The sequence below is a fragment of the Malaclemys terrapin genome, chromosome 10, assembly GCF_027887155.1.
Source record: "Malaclemys terrapin pileata isolate rMalTer1 chromosome 10, rMalTer1.hap1, whole genome shotgun sequence".
Taxonomy (NCBI): Eukaryota; Metazoa; Chordata; order Testudines; family Emydidae; genus Malaclemys; species Malaclemys terrapin.
The window spans coordinates 71,806,322-71,829,621 of record NC_071514.1 but is presented as its reverse complement, the minus strand read 5'-3'; the positions used below and the strand labels follow the sequence as shown (position 1 = coordinate 71,829,621).

Genomic DNA, 23,300 nt, shown 5'->3' with positions numbered 1-23,300 from the left:
GTCATGAACCCTTCCCGCCCAGCCCGCGTTGATGTTGGTGAAACGTCCCTTGTGATCCACAAGTGCTTGCAGCACCATTGAAAAGTACCCCTTGCGGTTTATGTACTCGGTGGCTTGGTGCTCCGGTGCCAAGATAGGGATATGGGTTCCGTCTATTGCCCCACCACAGTTAGGGAATCCCATTGCAGCAAAACCATCCACTATAGCCTGCACATTTCCCAGAGTCACTAACTTTCGTAGCAGCACCTGAGTGATTGCTTTGGCTACTTGCATCACAGCAGCCCCCACCGTAGATTTGCCCACTCCAAATTGATTCCCGACTGACCGGTAGCTGTCTGGCGTTGCAAGCTTCCACAGGGCTATCGCCACGCGCTTCTCAACTGTGAGGGCTGCTCTCATCTTGGTATTCTGGCATTTCAGGGCAGGGGAAAGCAAGTCACAAAGTTCCATGAAAGTGCCCTTACGCATGCGAAAGTTCCGCAGCCACTGGGAATCGTCCCAGACCTGCAACACTATGCGGTCCCACCAGTCTGTGCTTGTTTCCCTTGCCCAGAATCGGCGTTCCATGGATAGAATCTGCCCCATTAACAACATGATCTCCAAAGCACTGGGGCCTGTGGTTTCACTGAATTCTGTGTCCGTGTCCGTGTCCATGTCCTCATCATGCTTGTCGCTGCGCTGCCGCCGCCGCTGCCTCCTCGCCTCGTTTTTCTGGTCCTGGCTGAGCATAAACTCCACAAGAACGCGCGAGGTGTTTGCAATATTCATGAGTGCTGTCTTGACCTCAGCGGGCTCCATGCTTGCCGTGGTATGGAGTCTGCAGTGTTCACCCACCCAGGAAAAAAGGCGCGAAAATGGTTGTCTGCCGTCCGTTGCTTTCATGCAGGGAGGGAGGGAGGGGGGGAGTGAGGCTGTACCCAGAACCACCTGCGACGATGTTTTTTGTCCCATCAGGCACTGGGATCTTAACCCACAATCCCAATGGGCGCAGGAGACTGCGGGAACTATGGGATAGCTATGGAATTGCTACCCACAGTGCAACGGTGCAGAAATCGACGCTAGCCCCGGTACTTGGACGCACACCACCGAATTACTGTGCTAGTGTGGCCGCACTCATTTCGACTTTATACAACCTGTTTCTCAAATCCGAATTATCTAAATTCGGATTAATCCCGTAGTGTAGACATACCCTTAGGCCTGGTCTACACTACGACTTTAATTCGGATTTATCAGCTTTAATTCGAATTAACCCTGTAACCGTCCACACAACGACGCCATTTAATTCGATGTAAAGGGCCCTTTAAATCGATTTCTGTACTCCACCCCAACGAGCGGAGTAGCGCCAAAATCGATTTTAGCAATTCGAATTAGGGTTAGTGTGGCCGCAATTCGATGGTATTGGCCTCCGGGAGCTATCCCACAGTGCATCATTGTGACCGCTCTGGACAGCAATCCGAACTCGGATGCACTGGCCAGGTAGACAGGAAAAGCCCCGCGAACATTTGAACTTCATTTCCTGTTTGCCCAGCGTGGAGAGCACAGGTGACCACAGATACCTCATCAGCACAGGTAACCATGCAGGCTGATAATCGAAAAAGAGCACCAGCATGGACCGTGAGGGAGGTACTGGATCTGATCGCTGTATGGGGAGAGGATTCAGTGCTTGCAGAACTTCGTTCTAAAAGACGAAATGCAAAAACTTTTGAAAAAATTTCCAAGGGCATGATGGAGAGAGGCCACAATAGGGACTCTGAGCAGTGCCGCGTGAAGGTCAAGGAGCTCAGACAAGCCTATCAAAAAACAAAGGAGGCAAACGGTCGCTCCGGGTCAGAGCCGCGGACATGCCGCTACTACGCCGAGCTGCATGCAATTCTAGGGGGGGCTGCCACCACTACCCCACCTTTGTTCGTGGATTCTGGGTCGGGGATAGTCTCGACGCCTGAGGATTCTGCCGATGGGGTAGAGGAGGAGGAGGAGGAGGATGAGCTTGCAGAGAGCACACAGCACTCCATTCTCCCCAACAGCCAGGATCTTTTTCTCACCCTGACTGAAGTACCCTCCCAAGCCTCCCAAGCCAGTACCCAAGACTCTGACCCCATGGAAGGGACCTCAGGTGAGTTTACCTTTTAAAATATAAAACTTGTTTTAAAAGCAAACGGTTTTTAATGATTACTTTGCCTGACTTTGCATTCGCGGTCAGTTCAGCTACTGGAAAAGTCTGTAGCTACTGGAAAAGTCTGTTAACGTGTCTGGGGATGGAGCGGAAATCCTCCAGGGACATCTCCATGAAGCTCTCCTGGAGGTACTCCGAAAGCCTTGCCAGAAGGTTTCTGGGCAGTGCATCCTTATTCCCTCCTCCATGGTAGGACACTTGACCACGCCATGCTTGCAGCAAGTAATCTGGTATCATTGCCTGACAAAGCCTAGCAGCGTATGGTCCCGGTGTTTGCTGGCATTCAAGCAACATCCGTTCTTTATCTTGTTGTGTAATCCTCAGGAGAGTGATATCACTCCTGGTAACCTGGTTGAAATACGGGAACTTAATTAAGGGGACAGAGGTGGCCGTTCCTACTGGGCTGTTTGCCTGTGGCGGAAAATAAATCCTTCCCTGCAGTTAGCCAAGCGCAGATGGGAAATTGGCCCTGAAGTTTTCCGCGTTTGGCTAGCAGGGTTCTTCCCTGTTACCAGCCACGCGGTGGGGGGAGGGTACCGTGATCATCCCAGAGAATTCATGGCGAGGGGGGGGGGTCGGCGGCGGGGGGGGGGGGGGTAGTTTGGTGCCTGCAGGGATCTTCCCTGATACCAGCCATGCGGTGGGGGGAGGGGTACCGTGATCATCCCAGAGAATTCATGGCGGGGGGGGGGGGGTTAGTTTGTTTTCTGGTGCTGCTGAATGTTAACAGAAAAACCGCAGCACTCTACTTGCCTGAAGGGGCCCAGACAAGCCCCCCCCACACTGCCCCCCCCCCAACTGGCTGAGATTGGCCAGGCTTCTGCAGCACTCTACAGGCTATGCTTGGTATGTGGGAAAGGAGGGTGCAGAAGCTGTAAAACAATGGCTTACCATGGCCGCATGCAAGCCGAATTCTGTTGCCCAGACCTGTGATCTCTAGCAGCAAAGCCACAAGCACTCAGCATTAAGAGGCAAAATGCGACCTTGCACAGAAATCACATGTGCTATGTAATGTGAACAGTGTTGGTCACCGTGAAAGAGTATAAGCATTGTTCTGCAAAATGTAGCTTTTAAAACAATTCTCTCTTTTTTCCCCTCCCTACAGCAGCTGCAAATTCCTCAAGCCTCCCTCCTCCATCCCGAAGGTTATCACAGATAAGGCGTCGTAAGAAGAAGACGCGGGAGGACATGTTTTCTGAAATTATGCAATCCAGCAGGAGTGACAGAGCTCATCTGAATGAGTGGAAGGAAACAGTTTCAAAGTATAGGAAAGAAGTCAGTGAACGTGAGGAGAGGAGGGACCAACGTGAGGAGAGGAGGGACCAACGTGAGGAGAGGAGAGACGATCGAGATGAGAGATGGCGGCAGGAAGACCAGAGGATGAAGGATGCAACGCTGGGGCTGCTCCGGCGTCTGGTGGAGGTTCAGGAACGGCTGCTGGAAAATAGACTGCCGCTTCAGCCCCTGTTCCACCCTCCCCCCTCCCCATGTTCCGTATCCTCCTCACCCAGACGTGTAAGAACGCGGGGGGGGAGGCTCCGTACACCTTCCCATTCCACCCCAGTAGACAGCCCAAGCAAAAGGCTGTCATTTTTTTAACCTTTTCTTTGTGGCTTTTTCCTTCCCAGCAATCCTCCTCCCAAATACCACCCGGGTTCCCTCCCTCTTTTTCTAATCTATTAATAAAGAATAAATGATTTTTAAATGATAGTGACTTTATTTGGTTTGAAAGAAAGCTGGGGGAAGGGGCAGGGTGGGTTCCTTACAGAAAATCAGTCAGTAAAGGGGGAGGGTTTTCATGAAGGAGAAACAAACAGATATTTCACACGGTAGCCTGGCCAGCCATGAAACTGGTTTTCAAAGCTTCTCTGATGCACAGCGCTTCATGGTGTGATCTTCTAATCGCCCTGGTGTCTGGCTGCGCGTAATCAGCAGCCAGGCGATTTGCCTCAGCCTCCCACCCCGCCATAAAGGTTTCCCCCTTACTTTCACAGAGATTGTGGAGCACACAGCAAGCAGAAATAACAATGGGGAGATTTCTTTGGCTGAGGTCAGAGCGAGTCAATAATGAACGCCAGCGACCTTTTAAACGGCCAAATGCACATTCTACCACCATTCTGCACTTGCTTAGCCTGTAGTTAAACAGCTCCTGACTCCTGTCCAGGCTGCCTGTGTATGGCTTCATAAGCCATGGCATTAAGGGGTAGGCTGGGTCCCCAAGAATAACTATGGGCATTTCAACATCCCCAACGGTTATTTTCTGGTCCGGAAAGTAAGTCCCTTGCTGCAGCCCTTTAAACAGAGTAGTGTTCCTGAAGACGCGAGCGTCATGAACCCTTCCCGCCCAGCCCGCGTTGATGTTGGTGAAACGTCCCTTGTGATCCACAAGTGCTTGCAGCACCATTGAAAAGTACCCCTTGCGGTTTATGTACTCGGTGGCTTGGTGCTCCGGTGCCAAGATAGGGATATGGGTTCCGTCTATTGCCCCACCACAGTTAGGGAATCCCATTGCAGCAAAACCATCCACTATAGCCTGCACATTTCCCAGAGTCACTAACTTTCGTAGCAGCACCTGAGTGATTGCTTTGGCTACTTGCATCACAGCAGCCCCCACCGTAGATTTGCCCACTCCAAATTGATTCCCGACTGACCGGTAGCTGTCTGGCGTTGCAAGCTTCCACAGGGCTATCGCCACGCGCTTCTCAACTGTGAGGGCTGCTCTCATCTTGGTATTCTGGCATTTCAGGGCAGGGGAAAGCAAGTCACAAAGTTCCATGAAAGTGCCCTTACGCATGCGAAAGTTCCGCAGCCACTGGGAATCGTCCCAGACCTGCAACACTATGCGGTCCCACCAGTCTGTGCTTGTTTCCCTTGCCCAGAATCGGCGTTCCATGGATAGAATCTGCCCCATTAACAACATGATCTCCAAAGCACTGGGGCCTGTGGTTTCACTGAATTCTGTGTCCGTGTCCGTGTCCATGTCCTCATCATGCTTGTCGCTGCGCTGCCGCCGCCGCTGCCTCCTCGCCTCGTTTTTCTGGTCCTGGCTGAGCATAAACTCCACAAGAACGCGCGAGGTGTTTGCAATATTCATGAGTGCTGTCTTGACCTCAGCGGGCTCCATGCTTGCCGTGGTATGGAGTCTGCAGTGTTCACCCACCCAGGAAAAAAGGCGCGAAAATGGTTGTCTGCCGTCCGTTGCTTTCATGCAGGGAGGGAGGGAGGGGGGGAGTGAGGCTGTACCCAGAACCACCTGCGACGATGTTTTTTGTCCCATCAGGCACTGGGATCTTAACCCACAATCCCAATGGGCGCAGGAGACTGCGGGAACTATGGGATAGCTATGGAATTGCTACCCACAGTGCAACGGTGCAGAAATCGACGCTAGCCCCGGTACTTGGACGCACACCACCGAATTACTGTGCTAGTGTGGCCGCACTCATTTCGACTTTATACAACCTGTTTCTCAAATCCGAATTATCTAAATTCGGATTAATCCCGTAGTGTAGACATACCCTTATTTTTAAAAAGGTATTTGACATTATTTATGATTGAGTGTTCTGGGTTTTGTGAAAACTGTCCTGCTGAGACACTACGTAAAAATCAAACAGATTAACTTAATTTGATTGTTGTGAACATGTATTTTTATCATACCTGGATAAACACTACTCCATTAGGAATTTCCCAAATGGGCTCTTGTATATCTAACAGAACAACCAAGGCTCCTGATTTGGCAAGAGCACACCCCAAATTATATCCAAAGTATCCTCCACCTCCTGTCACTACTGTGTTCATGCTTCTTTTATTCAGTGCTCCAGCATGTCGGTTCAGATTACAGTCAGATGTTTGGCTCCAGGGGGGCACTACCCCATTAGCTATATGTTTTGGGTCATGTCTACAACATGCGATACGATTTTCTATCACCAGACACACAAAACATTTTTTTTCCCATGTTGAAAATTGCTCCATGGTGCTCTGGGGTGCAGATAATTCCACTAAGTTTCATGTTAAAAAGCTCCATTCAGGGCTGCAATGTTTTTCTTTAGCTTAACCTGTTTAGACGATATAAAGAAAAATAATATTAACCAGTCTTTCCAAGTCAAAGGGTAATCAATATAAAAGCTTATTTATGTTAAATTTTTATAGCTTTCTTCTGTTTACTTTGCTTTTACCATATTTGTAACATTATACAGATGTTAAAATGGTGATATTTGGGAAACCTGACATACTGTCACCTACTGCTTGACAGTTAAAACTTTTCCATGTGTGCTTTCTAAATTAAAAAAGTATCATGAAAAGGCCTCACAGAGTTTGCGTATATTTGACCAGTCGTTTACAGAGATGGCAGCATACAGAATGACAGGAAAATATTAATATTTTATGAAGTCAAGGAGCATGAGAAAGTGTCCAAAATTTCTTGTATGGATTGATGTGTTCCACATTCTGGGTCAAAATTAGGAATAATGGTGGATACCAACATTTTCGTCATTTTGAGATAAATGGCTGTTTAGTTGTCTATTCAAATTGTGTCTGCTGGCCTCAATTCAGGTCCTGGTGGTCAAATGTCTACATCACAAAGGCTCAAACTGCCCTTTGGGGCTCACATAGCCTATGACCAGGGTCCCGTAACTTGATTTGGAATCTTAAACTATCAGGGTCCAATATGAAAGAACAGAAAACACCTTGTTTCTACATTTTTTTTTTAAAGGAGAAAACTTCCCCAATTCAGTAAACTAAGCATTAATATGCATGCACTGTTCCACTCAGAAAAATCTGAGAAAAGTGATGCCCATGCCTCAAAATCAACAGCTAAGTATTGAATGCACTTATAGTTTTAACCCTTGAGGTGGTCGGTGTTGAAACATGTTATTGGGCTGCTGTGAGGAAGTTTGCAATGCTGTTGCCTGTTGTATAGCTGTACTGTGGATAACATAGGACAAGGCTGCCAATCCATCACCTTTCAGGGAAACTAATAAATTCAGAGAGAGAGAGAGAGAGAGAGAGAGAAAGAGAGATAAATGTGTCCATATTTTTATTTAGAAAGTAAAATAAGTAATCATGTTTATGAAACAAGGATACTATTTTCCCATCCATAAATAAATAGGTTCTATTAGATGATGTTTGTACAGCATTTTAAAATATGGAGTCTAAGCATTTTTAATTATTGTGAGTAATTATTATTGGATTTACACATATAAACCCACCATCTCTCAACAAAATATTCAAGATATAAGTTATTTGAGATCCTTGCAAATTTGCATGGGAATGCTACACGAGGCCAAGGAAGTATACCTTCATTTAAAATGTTAGAAACTTTACAAGGGAGAATTTCTATAAATACTAATTACCATCATATAAAAATGTGTAGTTTCCTTAGCAGCAAAAGTGCAGGGTACATGATGCCAATGACTTGGACAAACAAATCAAGTAGCAAAACATCAGTTTAATTCAAGTCATAACCATAAAGAACTCTACAACCACCAAAACAACAATGTGCTTGTGAAGAATTGTTTTGACAAGTTAATAACATTAATCATAATATTTTACACTTGGGTAACTTCTTCCTTCTGAGGATTTCAAAGTACTTTACAACTATTAATTAAATTAATTCCCACAGCAAGCCAGAAAGATAGGGAGGTGTTAACCCATTTTACATGCAGGAATCTGACAAACAGGAAGGTGAAATGATCTGATGAACACCATTGATGCACACAGCTAGTCAATGGAAGAAAAGGGAATAGATTCAGAACTTCTGACCAGCAATACTGTGCTCTAACTGCTAGTCAACATTTCTTCCACATATGATGCCATCCTCTTAGAATTTTAGCTTGTTTAATAGTGTAGCACGTTGCAGGAGAAGCGTGGTTCAGACTGATTAAATGGTATGCTTCTAGAAATAGTACAGTTAAATTGAGCAAAATATGTTTTAAACTGAAAATCAAGAAAAGTTGCTTATCTAGGTCTATTTGATGACAGAACAAATTTTCTAGACAGGTGGTGAGAACCTCATTCCTAAGTCATTTAAAAATGGACTGTGTTGAAACTCTTGAGATTATATTTCAGGGCATACTCATGCATTGCTTGAGGGGATGGACTAGATGTTACTTAATTTTCTAAGTGTAATTTCTAGCATTTCCTTTCTTAGAGGTAAAAAATAGTGGAGTCTGGAGCAAAATTAACCAATAACAGCACATTTGCAAATGATGGCATACTCATTGGGTGCAGTTGAGTTCGAACTTCATCTAGCTTTTAGAATGTTACAGTTCAAAACACAAAAGTCTACTGGCAGTTGATGCAGTTAACTGGAATTCTAGGCTAGCTGTTTGTAGGCCTGAAAACATGAATGAATATACCACCAATTAAATTATAATGGGTTTTGTTTCAGAAATCTTGAATTCTTCTTTCATCGACATTTTTGTCAATATCTCCCTCGGGGCAATAAATCTTGATATTCAGTTCTACAGCAATAAATAACTGCTTATAATTTTGTGAAACATTGTGACAATATAAAGTTGCACATCATTAGTACCTTTGATTAGTTTGCTTTTGTGCATTCTATTTTCACTATTTTTTATATTTTTTAAATTATACAGAAAACCTTTACATTTTCTATTTGTTGATTTTACACATAGAAAGTGCTAAATTGAGACAATATCTGAAATTATTTGGAAGGACTGAAAATAGAAAAGAAAATACAAAATACCCTTGTACACATTTAAGTTGTACAAGTGCATATTAAACAGTTTATCTTGAAGCAAACCTTTCGCTGTCCTTTGATCATTTTTTCCTCTAGCATAAGGACAGCCTGAAAGGAGGGATCTGAAATGTAGTTAGGTGAACTGTATACATTTCAAACCTAACACATACAGGACAGATGGTTTCAGGGGTGCAACTTTGAGTGCTAACACCTAGCACAAATAAGCCTTTCTAGTGTCTAGTCTCATCTCCAAGAAACTAGAGAGCTCCTCAAGGATCTTCCATTCACTACAAGGAAGATGTTACACAAAATCCATTTCAAAACAAGTCAGTATCACTATAGCCATCAGCTTCAGAGGCTTTTAGAAAGTGCTCGCTGAATTTTCAGTCCTATGCAAAGTTCCCTGTCAGAAAAAAGTTGCTTCTAGCACTTAGAACATCTTTTTTCCTCTTTCTGTCAATTTGTAGGATTTGGACTGGCTATTTAATAAGTGTAAATAAACTCAGGGCTATGTGCGACTAGGTCCAAGTACTGTGGCTGCATCTTTAACTTCCCCACTGCAATCTAGAGGTGATAGAGGCATAACAGCTATCAAGTACATCAGTACACACAGTCACAGTCAAACCATTTGCCATTTTAAATACCCAGATAACAGGAATTACCTTGGGCAGGATCCTCGTTGTTAGACTAAAATTTAATTATTCTGAGTCCTCATTGGCAAGCTGGGGAGAGGGTCAGCGCTCTTGTCTCTGGATGTCGATTAGCACCGGCATAGCAGGGTTCCCCAGTGAAGCGTATTCCCCAAACGAGCTCAGATCTTCGGGTTCTTAAAACTGCCCCTCATCCTAGGATCCCGAGGGAGCCGTTTGCCAGAGCGTACCGTGTGGCCACTTCGCTTACCTACTCCAGGTAACACCGTGGCCGTATTTACCTCAGTCGCAGGGCAGTTAATTTCTGCTCGCAGCGCCTCCTAAAAAAGGAGCAGCTCTCATTGATCTAACGCAATTAAGTGTACGTAGCAGCAAGGATGAGACACGGAGGAGCATTAATATACTATTTTACACACGTATGACTATAGGATTTTTGTTGATATAGTAATAATTTTACAATGAAGTTCTACCATATTATCTCTAATATACGTGTCTGACACTGGGAGGCTTTGTAAAAGGGATAGTTGGGGCGGGGGAGATGGTTAATCACCGACAATGTGGTTGGCAGTGTAACAGTCTCAGAAACGTGCGAGAGATGTTAAACGTCTCTGAATCATGCACAACAAAATCCATTATACCAAGAGGGATGAAAATAATTTGAAACAAATGCTCACTGGGAAAAAATCTCCCTCCAAAATGGGTGAAATTCTGTTGGCTGTCAGTTTAATATACAATTCATGTAGAACAGTGTTAAGTATGTATTTGAATGTCCAGTATTTTTAAATACAATGAACAATTAATGGAGGACTTCTTCAGGTTAAAGAAAAACCTAAAATTTTTCTGTTTGATCTTTACAGTTCAACACATTTTTGTACATGCCTTACCACCTTTGTCTTCCTCATCCTAGCATTGCCATATCTATCTTTTAATTTAAAAAAAAAAAGTCTGAATCATATAGAAATACAACTACAATGTATTGTAGAGCAGCAATAAATTTATGTATTAATAATAATTAGTAAGTAGTGCACAAATCATCTCTCTTTTAGAAAGCAAGTTAAGTATGCCTATGCATAGTTGGAATGTCTGTGGTGTGGATTAATTTTATGCTTTTTCTCTTGTTTATATATATATTTAAAAAGGAAATAGGTGGCTGAGGCAGTCTCTTGCCTGAATAACCTGGGGTGGTAATGTTTATTTAAAGTGGCTTTTGTACACATGGCCATGGGACCATCTTTACTAGTCACTTATATGATCTTGGGTGTATTTTTGTTTTATTGTTGCAGTGAAGCTGTCAGTTGTCCTGTGTGGGAGGTAAATTAAAAGGCATGAGGGAATGGTTTCCATCCATTTTTCTTGGCCCTAAAAAAAACAAGTACATCATGTGACAAGAGGGAAAAATATTTCCTGGGTGGATGTAACTGGATGGCAGTGTTCTTTTATTGACCCACCCTATTAGCATATGCTAGAACCCTTCAGAAAGCTGTGACTCATTGTGGCAGGTCCAGCTCATTGGCTGTATTTGGGAGTTAAGAGAGGAGGGAGTTGTTCTCTAGGCAGAACAACTTGAGAGAAATCCTAGAGACAGTTGACCTTATGCAGGAAAATTAATCTGAGATTTATGTTTTTGTTTGTTTTTTATGTTATCAATAAAGCCAAATCCCAGAAAGAGGGTGAGAGTTTGGACACTAACTCAAAGTTCTGTGGTCTGCTTAGAATCAGGTAGGGACTCATTCTGTTCATACTGGGCCATTCCCTGAAATGGACAGATGGTGCTAGGATCAAGTGCTGTTTTGTGTGTCCTTCTAGGTTCATAGTTTGATTTCCTTTACAAGAAAGGGCAGTCGGAATGGGAGATTCTTCAAGGCACAATTTCATAGTTTCAGAGAGTTCAAGGCTAGGACGGAGGAACTATTCATCTCTTTTTTATCACGTACCATACATTTTCACCCAGATAACCCTATATTAAACTCAGAGGGTTTAGTTAGACCAGGGGTAGGCAACCTATGACATGTGTGCCGAAGGCGGCACATAAGCTGATTTTCAGTGGCCCACTCACTGCCTGGGTCCTGGTCACCGATCCAGGGGGACTCTGCATTTTAATTTAATTTTAAATGAAGCTTCTTAAACATTTTGAAACCTTATTTACTTTACATACAACAATAGTTTAGTTATATATTATAGACTTATAGAAAAAGACCTTCTAAAAAGGTTAAAATGTATTACTGGCATGCGAGACCTTAAATTAGAGTGAATAAATGAAGACTCGGCACACCACTTGCCGACCCGAGTTAGACCAAAGCATTTCAGTACTCAGGAGACTAGACTGTGTGCTACAGGTAGGGAAAGGAAGAGAGCAATATTCTGCAATGGCAGAGAATTGATTTGCCCAGATGATCCTAGCAGATCACTAGCTAGGTGACCCAAGCGCCATGCTGCAAAGGAAAGTGAAAACTTCCAAGATCCCAGGCAGTCTGACATGGGGGGAAAATTCCTTCTCAACACCCAATCTGGCAGTCTGACCCTGAGCATGTGAGTAGAAATACCAGGCAGGCTTCTAAAAAGAGGATTCCCTGTACCACCTTGGAGCACTGATCCAGTGTCCCATTTCTAGCTGTGACCAATCATCCTTCAGAGGAAGGCAAAAACAAAAACCCTCAAACCCCAGAATAGATCTAGTCAATTGTGCATAGGGGAAAAATCCTTCCCAACCCTTGCAGATGACTGGCTGAAGCCTTGAAGTATGAGATTTGATTATAGTCATTATCTTAATACAAAGCTGCAAGTGTTACAAGTACTTTGAGGGCAATGCAGGCAATCCGGATGTTGCTCCTGTTCAACAGGGGGACTCAGATTTACTCAGATTGAGCCCAAAGGCCTCTCCTCTTCCAAGTTATATTTTCACCTTTTTCTCTTAGAAATATCAATAATATTAAGTCTTCACTTCCTTGGTTTTATGGAGGACCCTTTGGAAAAACTGGAGTGGGATGAATTGTTATCAATTGTTGCATGAAAAGAATTTTAGAAGCATAAAAAGATGTCTTACAATCTAAAAAACCAGAAAAATATGTTTTAGCCTTCGGAGCATTTTTTTAAAGTTACCTTCTGTGACATACTGGGGTACAATCCAGATCAGTGGGGGGCTGTGTCACCTCTGTCCTGTAATCTGGGGCACTTTGCAGTACCTTGCTACTGTAGACTCCAACATGTACAGCTCACAAACAGCCACTAGCATGCAGGTCACTTCCAGATGTGCTTGTGTAACTGCAGTGTGCCAGTCCCACATTGGCTCACACCAGTCTTGGTTATACTGTACAGTGATCCCAACACACTCCCAGTCCTGGACTTTCCCTCAGAAAGGCATGCCTGGCACTACCCAGCCCTTTTCTGGATAGTCTAAATATATTTAGTCCGTCACTCCTTTAAGGGAATAACATACCATCTTATTACCTTAAATGAAGTTACCCAGACACTTCAACTTAACCACACTGGATTAAATAAAACAAGTTTATTAACTACAAAGAGATAGGTTTTAAGTGAGTACAAGTAATGATGCATGAATATCAGAAATGGTTAAAGAAAAATAAAGATAAAATGCTTTCTAGTATCTAATTTAACAAACTATATTAGATTCAAGCACATGACCACATGCTTCCAGCATTACTCACTAAACTCTTCAGGTCAGGACCCCTCCCTCCAGAGTGAAATAGTTGTTTCCTTTGTCTTCTCAGGTGCAGAGAATGCGATGAGAGAGAGAGTTAGGGGTGCTTGAGGTATTTTCCCCTCCTTTTTATAGTTTCAGTCCCCCTCTTGAAAAACACTTCCAGCTGAGAACCAGGGGACAAGAAGTCCATGTAGAAGGATGTTTCCTGCTGTTTTTTCACCTGTTTGAGCTTCCTTTGTTTTCTCTTCCTGCTTAATGACTCTGTTTAGGTCTTGGCTACACTTGCAGCTGTACAGCGCTGTGAGTTAAACCTGTCTTCGTACAGCTAAGCAGGGAAAGTGCTGCAGTCTGTCCACATTGACAGCTGCCAGCGCACTGTCGTGGCCACATTTGCGGCAATTGCAGCGCCATTGGGAGCGGTGCATTATGGGCAGCTATCCCACAGAGCACCTCTTCCCATTCTGGCGCCGTGGGTTGTGGAAAGGGGGCGTGGGTGCAGGGCATTCTGGGTCCTGTCCCAGCGCCCCGTGATGCATCGCTTTGCATCCCAGAAATCCCTTTGTTTCTGTCCACCTTTGGCGCCATCTTTCAACAGTTTCTGTGCAGCACGATCTGTCTGCGGGAAATGGAGCCCAAACTGCTGAGGCCTATGCTGACGAGTCTCGCCAGCACGTCACGTTTGGCTGTCGAACTATTCCTTAAGATCCAAAGTGACAGTGAGAGTGAGGAGTCAGACGATGCTATCGAGCCGGGTAATGCGTACAACACAAAATTGCTTGTGGCATTCACGGACATGCTCAGCACAGTGGAACACCGCTTTTGGGCTCGGGAAACAAGCACCGAGTGGTGGGATCACATCATCATGGAAGTCTGGGATGATGAGCAGTGGCTGCAGAACTTTCGGATGAGAAAAGCCACTTTCATGAGACTGTGTGAGGAGCTCGCCCCCACCCTGCGGCGCAAGGACACGAGATTGAAAGCTGGCCTGTCAGCAGAGAAGCGGGTGGCTATTGCAATCTGGAAGCTGGCAACTCCAGACAGCTACCGGTCGGTCGCAAACCAGTTTGGAGTGGGAAAGTCGACCGTTGGAATCGTGTTGATGCAAGTTTGCAAGGCCATTAAGTTTGCAAGGCCTACTCAGAAGAACCGCGAATCTGGGTAACGTGCAGGAAATAGTGGATGGCTTTGCACAAATGGGGTTCCCTAACTGTGGAGGGGCGATAGATGGGACGCACCTTCCTATTCTGGCATCACCCCACCTAGCATCCGAGTACATTAATCGGAAGGGGTATTTCTCTATGGTTCTCCAGGCGCTTGTGGATCACCATGGGCGTTTCATTGACATTAACACAGGCTGGCCAGGAAAGGTGCATGACGCACGCATCTTTCGGAACACTTGGCTGTTCAGGAAGCTGCAGGCCGGGCCTTTTTTCCCAGAGCGGAAGAGCACAGTAGGGGAAGTTGAAATGCCCATTGTGATCCTTGGAGACCCTGCTTACCCGTTAATGCCGTGGCTCATGAAACCTTACACAGGGAGCCTTGACAGCAGCAAGGAACAGTTCAACTACAGGCTGAGCTGGTGCTGAATGACTGTGGAGTGTGCCTTTGGCCGTTTAAAGGGCCGCTGGTGATCTCTGTATGGGAAGCTGGACTTGGCCGAACACAGCATCCCCGCGGTTATATCTGCTTGCTGTACCCTCCATAATATTTGTGAAGGGAGGGATGAAAGCTTCACTCAGGCATGGACCTCTGAGGTTGAACACCTGGAGGCTGAATTTGCGCAGCCAGAGAGTAGGGCTATTACAGGGGCCCAGCGCAGGGCTGTAAGGATTAGGGATGCCTTGAGGGAGCAATTTGGGGCTGAAAACCAGCAGTGATATCTGGTGCCCTGCACGGGAGTGAAGTGCAGTAGTTCCAATCTTTAGGAATCAGTGTTTGCTAAGCAGACTTGCAGTGCCTGTTTATTTCCTGGGCGAAGGAATCTTTTACTTTATGCAATAATAAAGAATGTTTTCAAAGCCAAAAAATCCATTTATTGAAAAGAAACAACTGCTTGGGAATCAGAAAGGGCAAGGGCATGGAGTGGGGAATGGTACAATCACAGATTCGTGTATGTCCTGTCTGGTGTGCTGTGCAGTGAGTGCTGCACTTCAGGATAGCTATACTGCATGGTGATGGGGGTTGAGTGCAGAAGGTAAGGGTCGTGATTTTCAGGGCTGGGTGGTGAAGATACTGGTGTTGGAGGCAGCTGGTGGCATGAAGAACCCGGAAGTTGGGGAAAGTGGGTTGGAGGTAACAGTGGGGCACAAGGGAAAGAGTTTTGGGACAAGGGCTGTGGGGGGGGGGCGGGCGTTTGCGGTACTGCTCCTTCTGCATGGCTAGGAGCTCCTGGATAGCGTCTGCTTGGCGCTCCAGGATGCTTATGAGCCTATCAGTGCTTTGCTGCCGGTGCTCCATGCTTTGCCGCCGGTGCGCTGCGTTCTCCTGGTGGATCCTGCTTTCTCTCTCCCTCCAGTTTTGTGCTTTTTCATTCTCTTTAAATAGATTGCCGCATCACTTCTTGCAGCATGTCTTCTTTGGTTTTTCACAGTCTCTTCCTGAGTCTTTGCAGTCTCTGAGCAGGCGATAAGAGGGATGGCTGAGGTCTCAAGATTGTTGCAGTTGTATAGGCAAAATGCAACATTTAACAGAGGCAGCATTGTTTATACCAGACAGAATAATGATTTCCCCCACACTTAAGGAGGGCACACACAGGGTCTACACAATAGCATAATTTTCCCGTCCCAAACAGAGCACACACAACTCACGGGAGCCTCAAAATGGTGAGTAAGGGGGACTGATTGTTTCAGGGCTGTACTGTCCTCTGGGTTTCTGTGCCTTGGGGAGAGCCAACAGCTGCAGGGGGCACCTACACTGAACACTGTCCCAACATTTTCCACAGGAGTTCGTCCTGGACAATATCTTGCTGCTGAGGGTGACCTGGGAAGCAAGGGAGGGTCTTCTACTGCAATGCGGCTTCCGCCCTGGCCCATATGCAGCTGGCCTGTGTGCAGCAATGGTCCCATCGCCCCTCGTGGCACAGTGGCGCGGACACGTTAGCCTGGCTGGAACAAGGACCATGGTGGCTCTCCCGATAAACCTGCTCAAGCGCATTGCACACGTTCTGGATGAGACATTCGAAGAGATTACCGAGGCCGATTACCGTGATGTGATAAACCACATCAATGCACTATTCTGCATCTAGGCACGCATGCCTAACCCTCCTCTCCCAAAAAGCCTGCACCAAAAAAATTCCTTCAAGAAAAAAAACCCGCTTACCAGGAACCGACTCTTCTGTTTGTCCTCTACCAAGTACCGGCCGCTGCGACTGGCTCCCTTCCTCCTGGCTCGAGAAGAGCTCCTGGCTGCATGCCTCCAGGGATTCCGGGGTGTCTCCATCCGCCCCACCACCCTGACTCCTGTTTTCCTCCTCCTGCTCCCACCCCGGCTCTGAAGTGTCCATGGTGGTGCTCAGAGTGGAGGTGGGGTTAACCCCAAGTATCGCATCCAGCTCTTTGTAGAATCGGCAGGTCGCGGGGGGAGCACCTGAGCGGCCGTTTGCATCGCGGGCTTTGCGGTAGGCACTCTGCAGCTCCTTCACTTTAATCCTGCACTGCAGGGTGTCCTGGTCATGGCCCCTTTCCATCATGTCCTTTGATACCTTCCTGAAGGTATCGTAATTCCTACGGCTGGAGCGCAGCTGGGATTGGACAGCTTCCTCCCCCCAAACACTGATGAGGTCCAGCAACTCACCATTGCTCCATGCTGGGGCTCACTTGGCGTGTGGAAGCATGGTCACCTGGAAAGATTTGCTGATAGCACTCCACGCCACACCTGGCTGAGCAAACATAAATGCAATACAGGAAGAAAATATTTCCCTAACTTTAGTGTTATTTAATGACATTTTACAGAAGATTCATAACATTCCAATTTTTAATGTATCAGTGTTAATAAAAGTAAGAGATTGTGTGTGAGCATGTGTCCTGAAGAAAGACTTAATAAATGTAGAAGTTCAAGTGTACTTTTATTTCACCTCTTGTGCAGTTTCAGAATACAGCTAATTCACAGAAGAAATTACAGTATGTGTAACTTTTCCTGTGCAATCACTGCCCATTATGTAAATGAATTAATTTTTCGTCTTTGTTCTATTTCCTGGTTCCTCTGTATTCCTCACAGTAATATGCAGAGGCTGTTGGTCTGTCAGAAGGGTTGTCTGGTCAATACTTTCCTTATTATAGCTATTTGCTTTTGTTTATAAAGCACTGCAGACATACTATAGCTACTCCTCCTTCAGTTTCTTCTGCACTTGAGCAACCATTTTCAGAAGGACTTCTTTTGAGATCAAGCAAATAGAAATAGCAGCTCTGGTTCCTGCATTTGTCAATGGTGGTCTCCTGTGGCCTTGCGACTTTATTATACTTTTAAAATGTAGTAGCTACAACCTTTAAGAACAATTACTGATAGACCAATTTTTTTTTATTTAATAGCAAAAACAGCTTAAAATACATCAGAGCAAATCATTATTCACTGAATAAGTTACGTTCATGTGGACTGAGGAATACACTGTGACTGATTAAAATTAGCTTATTAATACTCAAACAAATTAATGGTGGCTTTCCTTGAAATAACTACGTAAAGGTGTATGCTTAAGAAAGTAAAACAAGGAAGATCAAAAATAAACAGGTGCCAAGGACAAGCCAGATTTTAAGGAACTTATGATGGTCCTGGCACTTGGGTCTAGTTTGAAGATAATGATCCACAGAATCAGCAAGTGCAAATTTTTTTGGGCGGTAACCTAGCTGATTACATGCCTTGTCTATTCGGAATGTGTGAGTTACAGTGATGTTCCACACCTAAAAAGCAAAAGAACAATTAATAGTGCTTCAAATATAGAATTAATTTAGGTGCCACTATTAGAACAGATATATAAATTAATTGGTGGGGTGACTGAGTGGACACAAAACACAGCAACAGAGAGTACAGTGCATTCAACCAGACAGAATCTTTATAAATACAAACCAAACAGAATTGCCATAACCTAGCACAGTCTGGCTATGCCTTCCTCCAGTTCTGCCATGTGCCTTTGGCTGGGGGAACCAGGAGTGCGTGGCACAGAACTGGTATGCCATCTCTACACCACCTGGGGATCCCCCTATGCAAAGCTACTTCAGCCAGCTTGCTATCCCCTGTGTGTCACTGGAGCTAGAAGTTGGTGCAAAGTGAATGTAAAATGCCAGCAAATCAGAACTGTAGCAATTTACACTCACTTTACATAGGTTTAAGCCAAGGGTGCAAGGGTGGAAAATCAGGCTACTTGTTTCTTTCCACATAGCAATACCACATTGATCCACTAGATGACACTATTATAAAACACACACACACACACACACACACACACACACACACACACACCCTACCTAACAGAGTCCCTCTCTCATTTTAATAAGTATCAGCCCTCTCCAGCCTGTGAATAATATTGATGTTTAATTGTTGTTTCTATTCTTGAATCTCTTTCTAAGCAGTTTATAAATCAGTAATTAATTCTGTCAAGTGAAATGTCTCTCTTGTAAAAAACAAAATAAAAAAATTTAAACAGATTTAACATTAAAAGGCCAAATCCTGCTTAATTTGCTCATAGTCCCACTGAAGTCATGAGAGCAAATTAAACAGGATTTGGGTCATATCTTTTAGAAAAAACATCCAATATTGATTTAAAAATTGTCAGTGATGAAGAATCCACCTCCAACTGTTGGTAGGTTGTTCCAATGATTGGAACCTCCACACTGCTCTCATAATCCCCTGCTCTCTGGCAATATTTACACGGGCTAAAAAACTCGGAATAATACAGTGGTGAATCAGGCCCAATCTCCCTCAACAATCTGCATAACTTCAGATGATACTATGTGGACATATGTATAGGAAAATAAGTGTTTAATTAGAATGGCTTCATTGTGATATTTTATAAAATTTAAAATAGCTATCATACTAAGATTTGAAAAATCAATCATAAACCCTGAGCCCTATGAGTGGGTGGGTATGGGTGTATCTTTGCCTCTATATATTGCATAATATATAGCAATGTAAAAGATAGACATTTATCATGTGTCATCTTAGCATCATTAATGTTTTGGAGTATGTAATATTCATGCTGTGCTCACTGGGTGTGTTGAGATAAGGCAGTAAAGCAGGTCACATTCCAGTGCATTTTGACACTGACACAGATTGAAACTGACCAAGCTAGAATGAATCTTGATGAAACGTGCTTCAGCTCATCTTTTTTTTTTTTTAAACTGTCATTACCCAAAAAAGGTGCTTAAAGGCAAAAAGTATATTTAAATTATATATGGGCTTTAAATAACCAAGATATCCTGTTGAAGCCACTCACATTGCCCAAGTACTGAAAAGATCTCAGGATAGTGGTTCATGTTACATAATGCAAAACTCCACATTACAAAACGGCAGCCAAATTCTGCCCTTGGCTTCTATTGCGTAAATGAAAACCTCCTCTTGCTTCCAAGGGCGGGTCCACACTATGGGGGAAAGTCGATCTAAACTACGCAATTTGAGTTACGTTAGTAGCGTAACTCAAGTCGATGTAGCTTAGATCTACTTACCGTAGGGTCCACACTGCGCTATGTCTAAGGGAGAGCGATCTGTGGTCAATTTAATGGGTCTTCACTAGACCCACTAAATGAGTGATCACCAACCGGTCAATCATGATCGACTGGTCGATCCTAGAGGATCTCCCAGTCGATTGCGATCTCCAGCGGGGCTGTCGCTAACACAGGCTCCCTGCCGGCCCCACACTGCTCCTGGAAGTGGCCAGCGCGGCCTCGTAGGTGGAGGGGGGCAGGGGTCTCCCTCTGTGTGCTGCTCCTGCCTGCATGCACCACCACCGCAGCTCCCATTGGCCGGGAATGGGTAGCTGTGGCCAATGGGAGCTGCGGGGGCGGTGCTTGCAGAGAGGGGCAGCGCACGGAGCCACGTGCCGGCCGCCCCTCCCCCAGGGGCTGCAGGGGTGCATTGGCCCCTTCTGGGAGTGGTGTGGGACTGGGGCAGGCAGGGATCCTGCCTTAGTGACAGCCACGCTGCACCACCAATCGGGAGCCATCGGAGGTAAGTGCTGCCCGGTGGGAAGCCGCACCCCAACCCCCAGCCCCACTGTGCAGAGCAGCCTGGCCCCTCTGCCTAGGGGCAGGGCAGGACATGCTCGTCACCTCGGGGAGCAGAGCAGCGCATAGCCTGGGCAGGCAGGGATCCTGCCTTAGACCCGCTGTGCTGCCAACCAGGAGCTGCCTGAGGTAAGCGCCTCCCGGCTGAAGCCTGTAACCCAACCCCCTACCCCAGCCCTGATCCCACTCCTGCACTCCAAACCCCCAAGGACCCCACAAAATCTAATAGCCTCGGGACCACAGGAGAGTTAATCTGGCCCTGGTGATACTACCCCTCCTGTGGAGTTTCCTCTAGGAGGGAGGAAAATTGTATGCAAAGCCTCCCCTAGAAGAAAAAGAGGGTTTCTTTTGGAAGCTCCTCCTGGATACAGCGGAGATGGTAAAATTTTTTCTGATGGAATGTGTTTTGGTTAGAAAACATTGATTTGTCCTATCATGATATGATATTTCATATCCTATTAGATTATGACGTCATGCCATGCCATAATATAATAGTAAAATATTTAGACTTTTATATTATAAATTATAATAGAATAATAGTGAAAATAATAATGTCAAAACAAAACTTTTAGAGCAGGTTAAAACAAAAAAAATCTCAGAAATTACATTTCATGGGAAATTTCAAATTTTCAACTTTTTGTTCCGATTTGGGAAAAAAAAAATCAAAGGGTCAGCATTTCTCTTGGAATGGAAATTGTGAGTTTTGACCAGCTCTAAGTTATGGTATCTGCTGTGGATACAGTCTCCATATCTTGCCTGTCCCTTTCCTACTGCTAGGGACTCCTGGTCTGCAGCTGCCTCTAGAACCTCCCTTTAACTTGCAGTTCCATAACAGGGAGTGGCTCATTGGAAATGATAATACAGCCTATGGTCCGTTTTATCTCTTATGCGGATTCCCTGCTGGTTGCATGCAGGATGATGCACTTGGCTCTCCTGTACTCCGTGACATGCCCCCTCTGGCCCATCTACTCTCAAAGTAGGAAAACAGTATGGAGGGCCTTCTTGGGAGGGGTCTGAGATGGGGTAGAAAAATGGTGTTACAGAGGTGACAGACTCTCTCTGCCCCTGCATAGATAAGTGGGGATCTATATGCAGAGAATCCCCTCCACACATGCATCCAGAGGAGATGTTCCCCACCATTGATATTAAGTGTTTCTTGAGAACTTTAGCCAGAGACTTTATAAAGATGAATATGTATGCATTTATACTTTTACCTCATTTCTGGTCAGGAAAGGTGTAAAGTTAAAAACTGGTTTCAATGCCAGGTGAAGGCATTCCATCACTGTGGCTGTGAACAGAAAGTTGCTAAAATGAGAGAACAATAGTAAAGTGAGCATAACATAAGGCTTGTCTTTGCTGCCAAAAAAGCCATGTTTTTTTACCTGGGGGTAACTAATGGGCATGAGTTCTCAAGAGATTAAAAACACAAGTGAAGACAAGGTACGTTAGTTTTACCGTGAAGTAAACTTGTTGAGGTCAACCCAATGTGCGGTATAGGATGACCTTAGCGAGTCTAACTAAAGCACCTTGTCTTCATTGTGTTTTTACCACAGGATAGCTCACATATCTTAGTTACCCTGAAGTAAAAAACTTAGCTTTTTTAGCAGTGAAGACAAGCCCATGATGATGACAGGTGTTGTGGGTTAGATCCTGTGTTTGTTGCACACCCACTGACTGCAGAGGGTGCTTTGGGTTTGCTACAGAAGCAGGATCCAAGGTTTTGAAAACAGCATATAATTTACAGAATATTTGATGAACCCAAAGATATCTTATCTCCTTTTGTAGAGAAGTACTTATTATACGTTTACAGGTATTACATAATTCCAGCTAGTACAATTGCACAATTACTGTAGGAATTGCACAAGTTTAAATCTGTATATTCCTTTTATAGAACTGCTGTGCAGATTATCCGTGACAGTGGAAGTAAAAGATGAAATGCAAAATAAAATAGCATAATAATCTAATACTTGTTTTACTTTTTACCTGCTATATAAACGAGGAAAGCTGGCATAGGTATCCACGGCTTACTGTAACCTAATTTTTCAAACTGGGAGGGATTTAAAATAAAAGAGAATAAGAACAAAGTATTCATACTAAATTGGGTCAGTGCAGCAAGAATATGCATAAATAATTACTGACAAATTATAAATCTGAACTTTTCCCCCAGTTCAGCTATTACTATTTTTAAAAAGTTTTTCAGCTGAATATCCCTATGCCTGCCAACACAATTAGATGATATAGGCAGATGATATAGGCAGAGATATCTATTTTAAAACAATAGAGGGCGTGAGAGGAGTGCATTTTTTATATCTTGAGTACAGTCCTGAAGTTTATTGCATTGATGTTCATGGGAGTTTTGCTTGCACTACAGGGTGTGGCCTTTAGTGGAGGTTTAAAATCCTAGCCTACTAATTATGAACATATCCTGATGCTTCTGTTTTATGTTTACAATGAAATTTAAGGGCATGATTTCCCATGGGCTTGCATCTTGAGGAGTCATTTACAACAAAGCAGTCTCTACCATAGTGCTACCAAATAAAAATGGTAGCATTTTACATGCATTTTGGACAACTTTGCACAGTGATAAATGACTACACAAGATAGTGAAGAATCAGGATTTATAGTTTTTTAATTAAATTAGCTCATAACAATAAAGGGCCTGACCCTGCATTCCTGCACATCTAAAACTCCTATTGAAGCCAATGGGAGTTTGTCTTTATGAGCTATCATTTTGCTAAAATCTGTGAGAATACAGGATTGGGTTCTGATCTGATTAATAGAAATGTAGAACTGGAAGGGACCTTGATAGGTCATCTAGTCCAGTCCCTGGCACTGAGGCAGGAAAGTGTTGTCTAGATCAGAGGTGGGCAAACTACGGCCTGCGGGCCACATCCAGCCCGTGGGGTTG

General features: G+C 44.6%; 2 protein-coding genes across 2 annotated transcripts in view; both read right to left on the bottom strand.

Moving 5' to 3' along the window:
- LOC128844560 (putative short-chain dehydrogenase/reductase family 42E member 2) overlaps positions 1 to 9,610 on the bottom strand; it is a 36,921-nt gene extending 27,311 nt beyond the window's left edge. Inside the window, 3 exon segments of the mRNA XM_054042395.1 lie at positions 5,828 to 6,079; positions 6,081 to 6,225; positions 9,533 to 9,610. Of these exon segments, the coding sequence (XP_053898370.1) occupies positions 5,828 to 6,079; positions 6,081 to 6,194 (366 nt within the window). The 5' untranslated portion in view covers positions 6,195 to 6,225; positions 9,533 to 9,610.
- Positions 9,611 to 17,213: 7,603 nt separating this feature from the next.
- Positions 17,214 to 23,300, bottom strand: part of LOC128843978 (putative short-chain dehydrogenase/reductase family 42E member 2) — a 45,342-nt gene continuing 39,255 nt past the window's right edge. The window contains exons 10-12 of the mRNA XM_054041172.1: positions 22,376 to 22,439; positions 21,607 to 21,680; positions 17,214 to 18,073 (exon numbers count right to left, since the gene is read on the bottom strand). Coding sequence (XP_053897147.1) covers positions 17,867 to 18,073; positions 21,607 to 21,680; positions 22,376 to 22,439 — 345 coding nt within the window. The 3' untranslated portion in view covers positions 17,214 to 17,866. The remainder of the gene's footprint in view (positions 18,074 to 21,606; positions 21,681 to 22,375; positions 22,440 to 23,300) is intronic.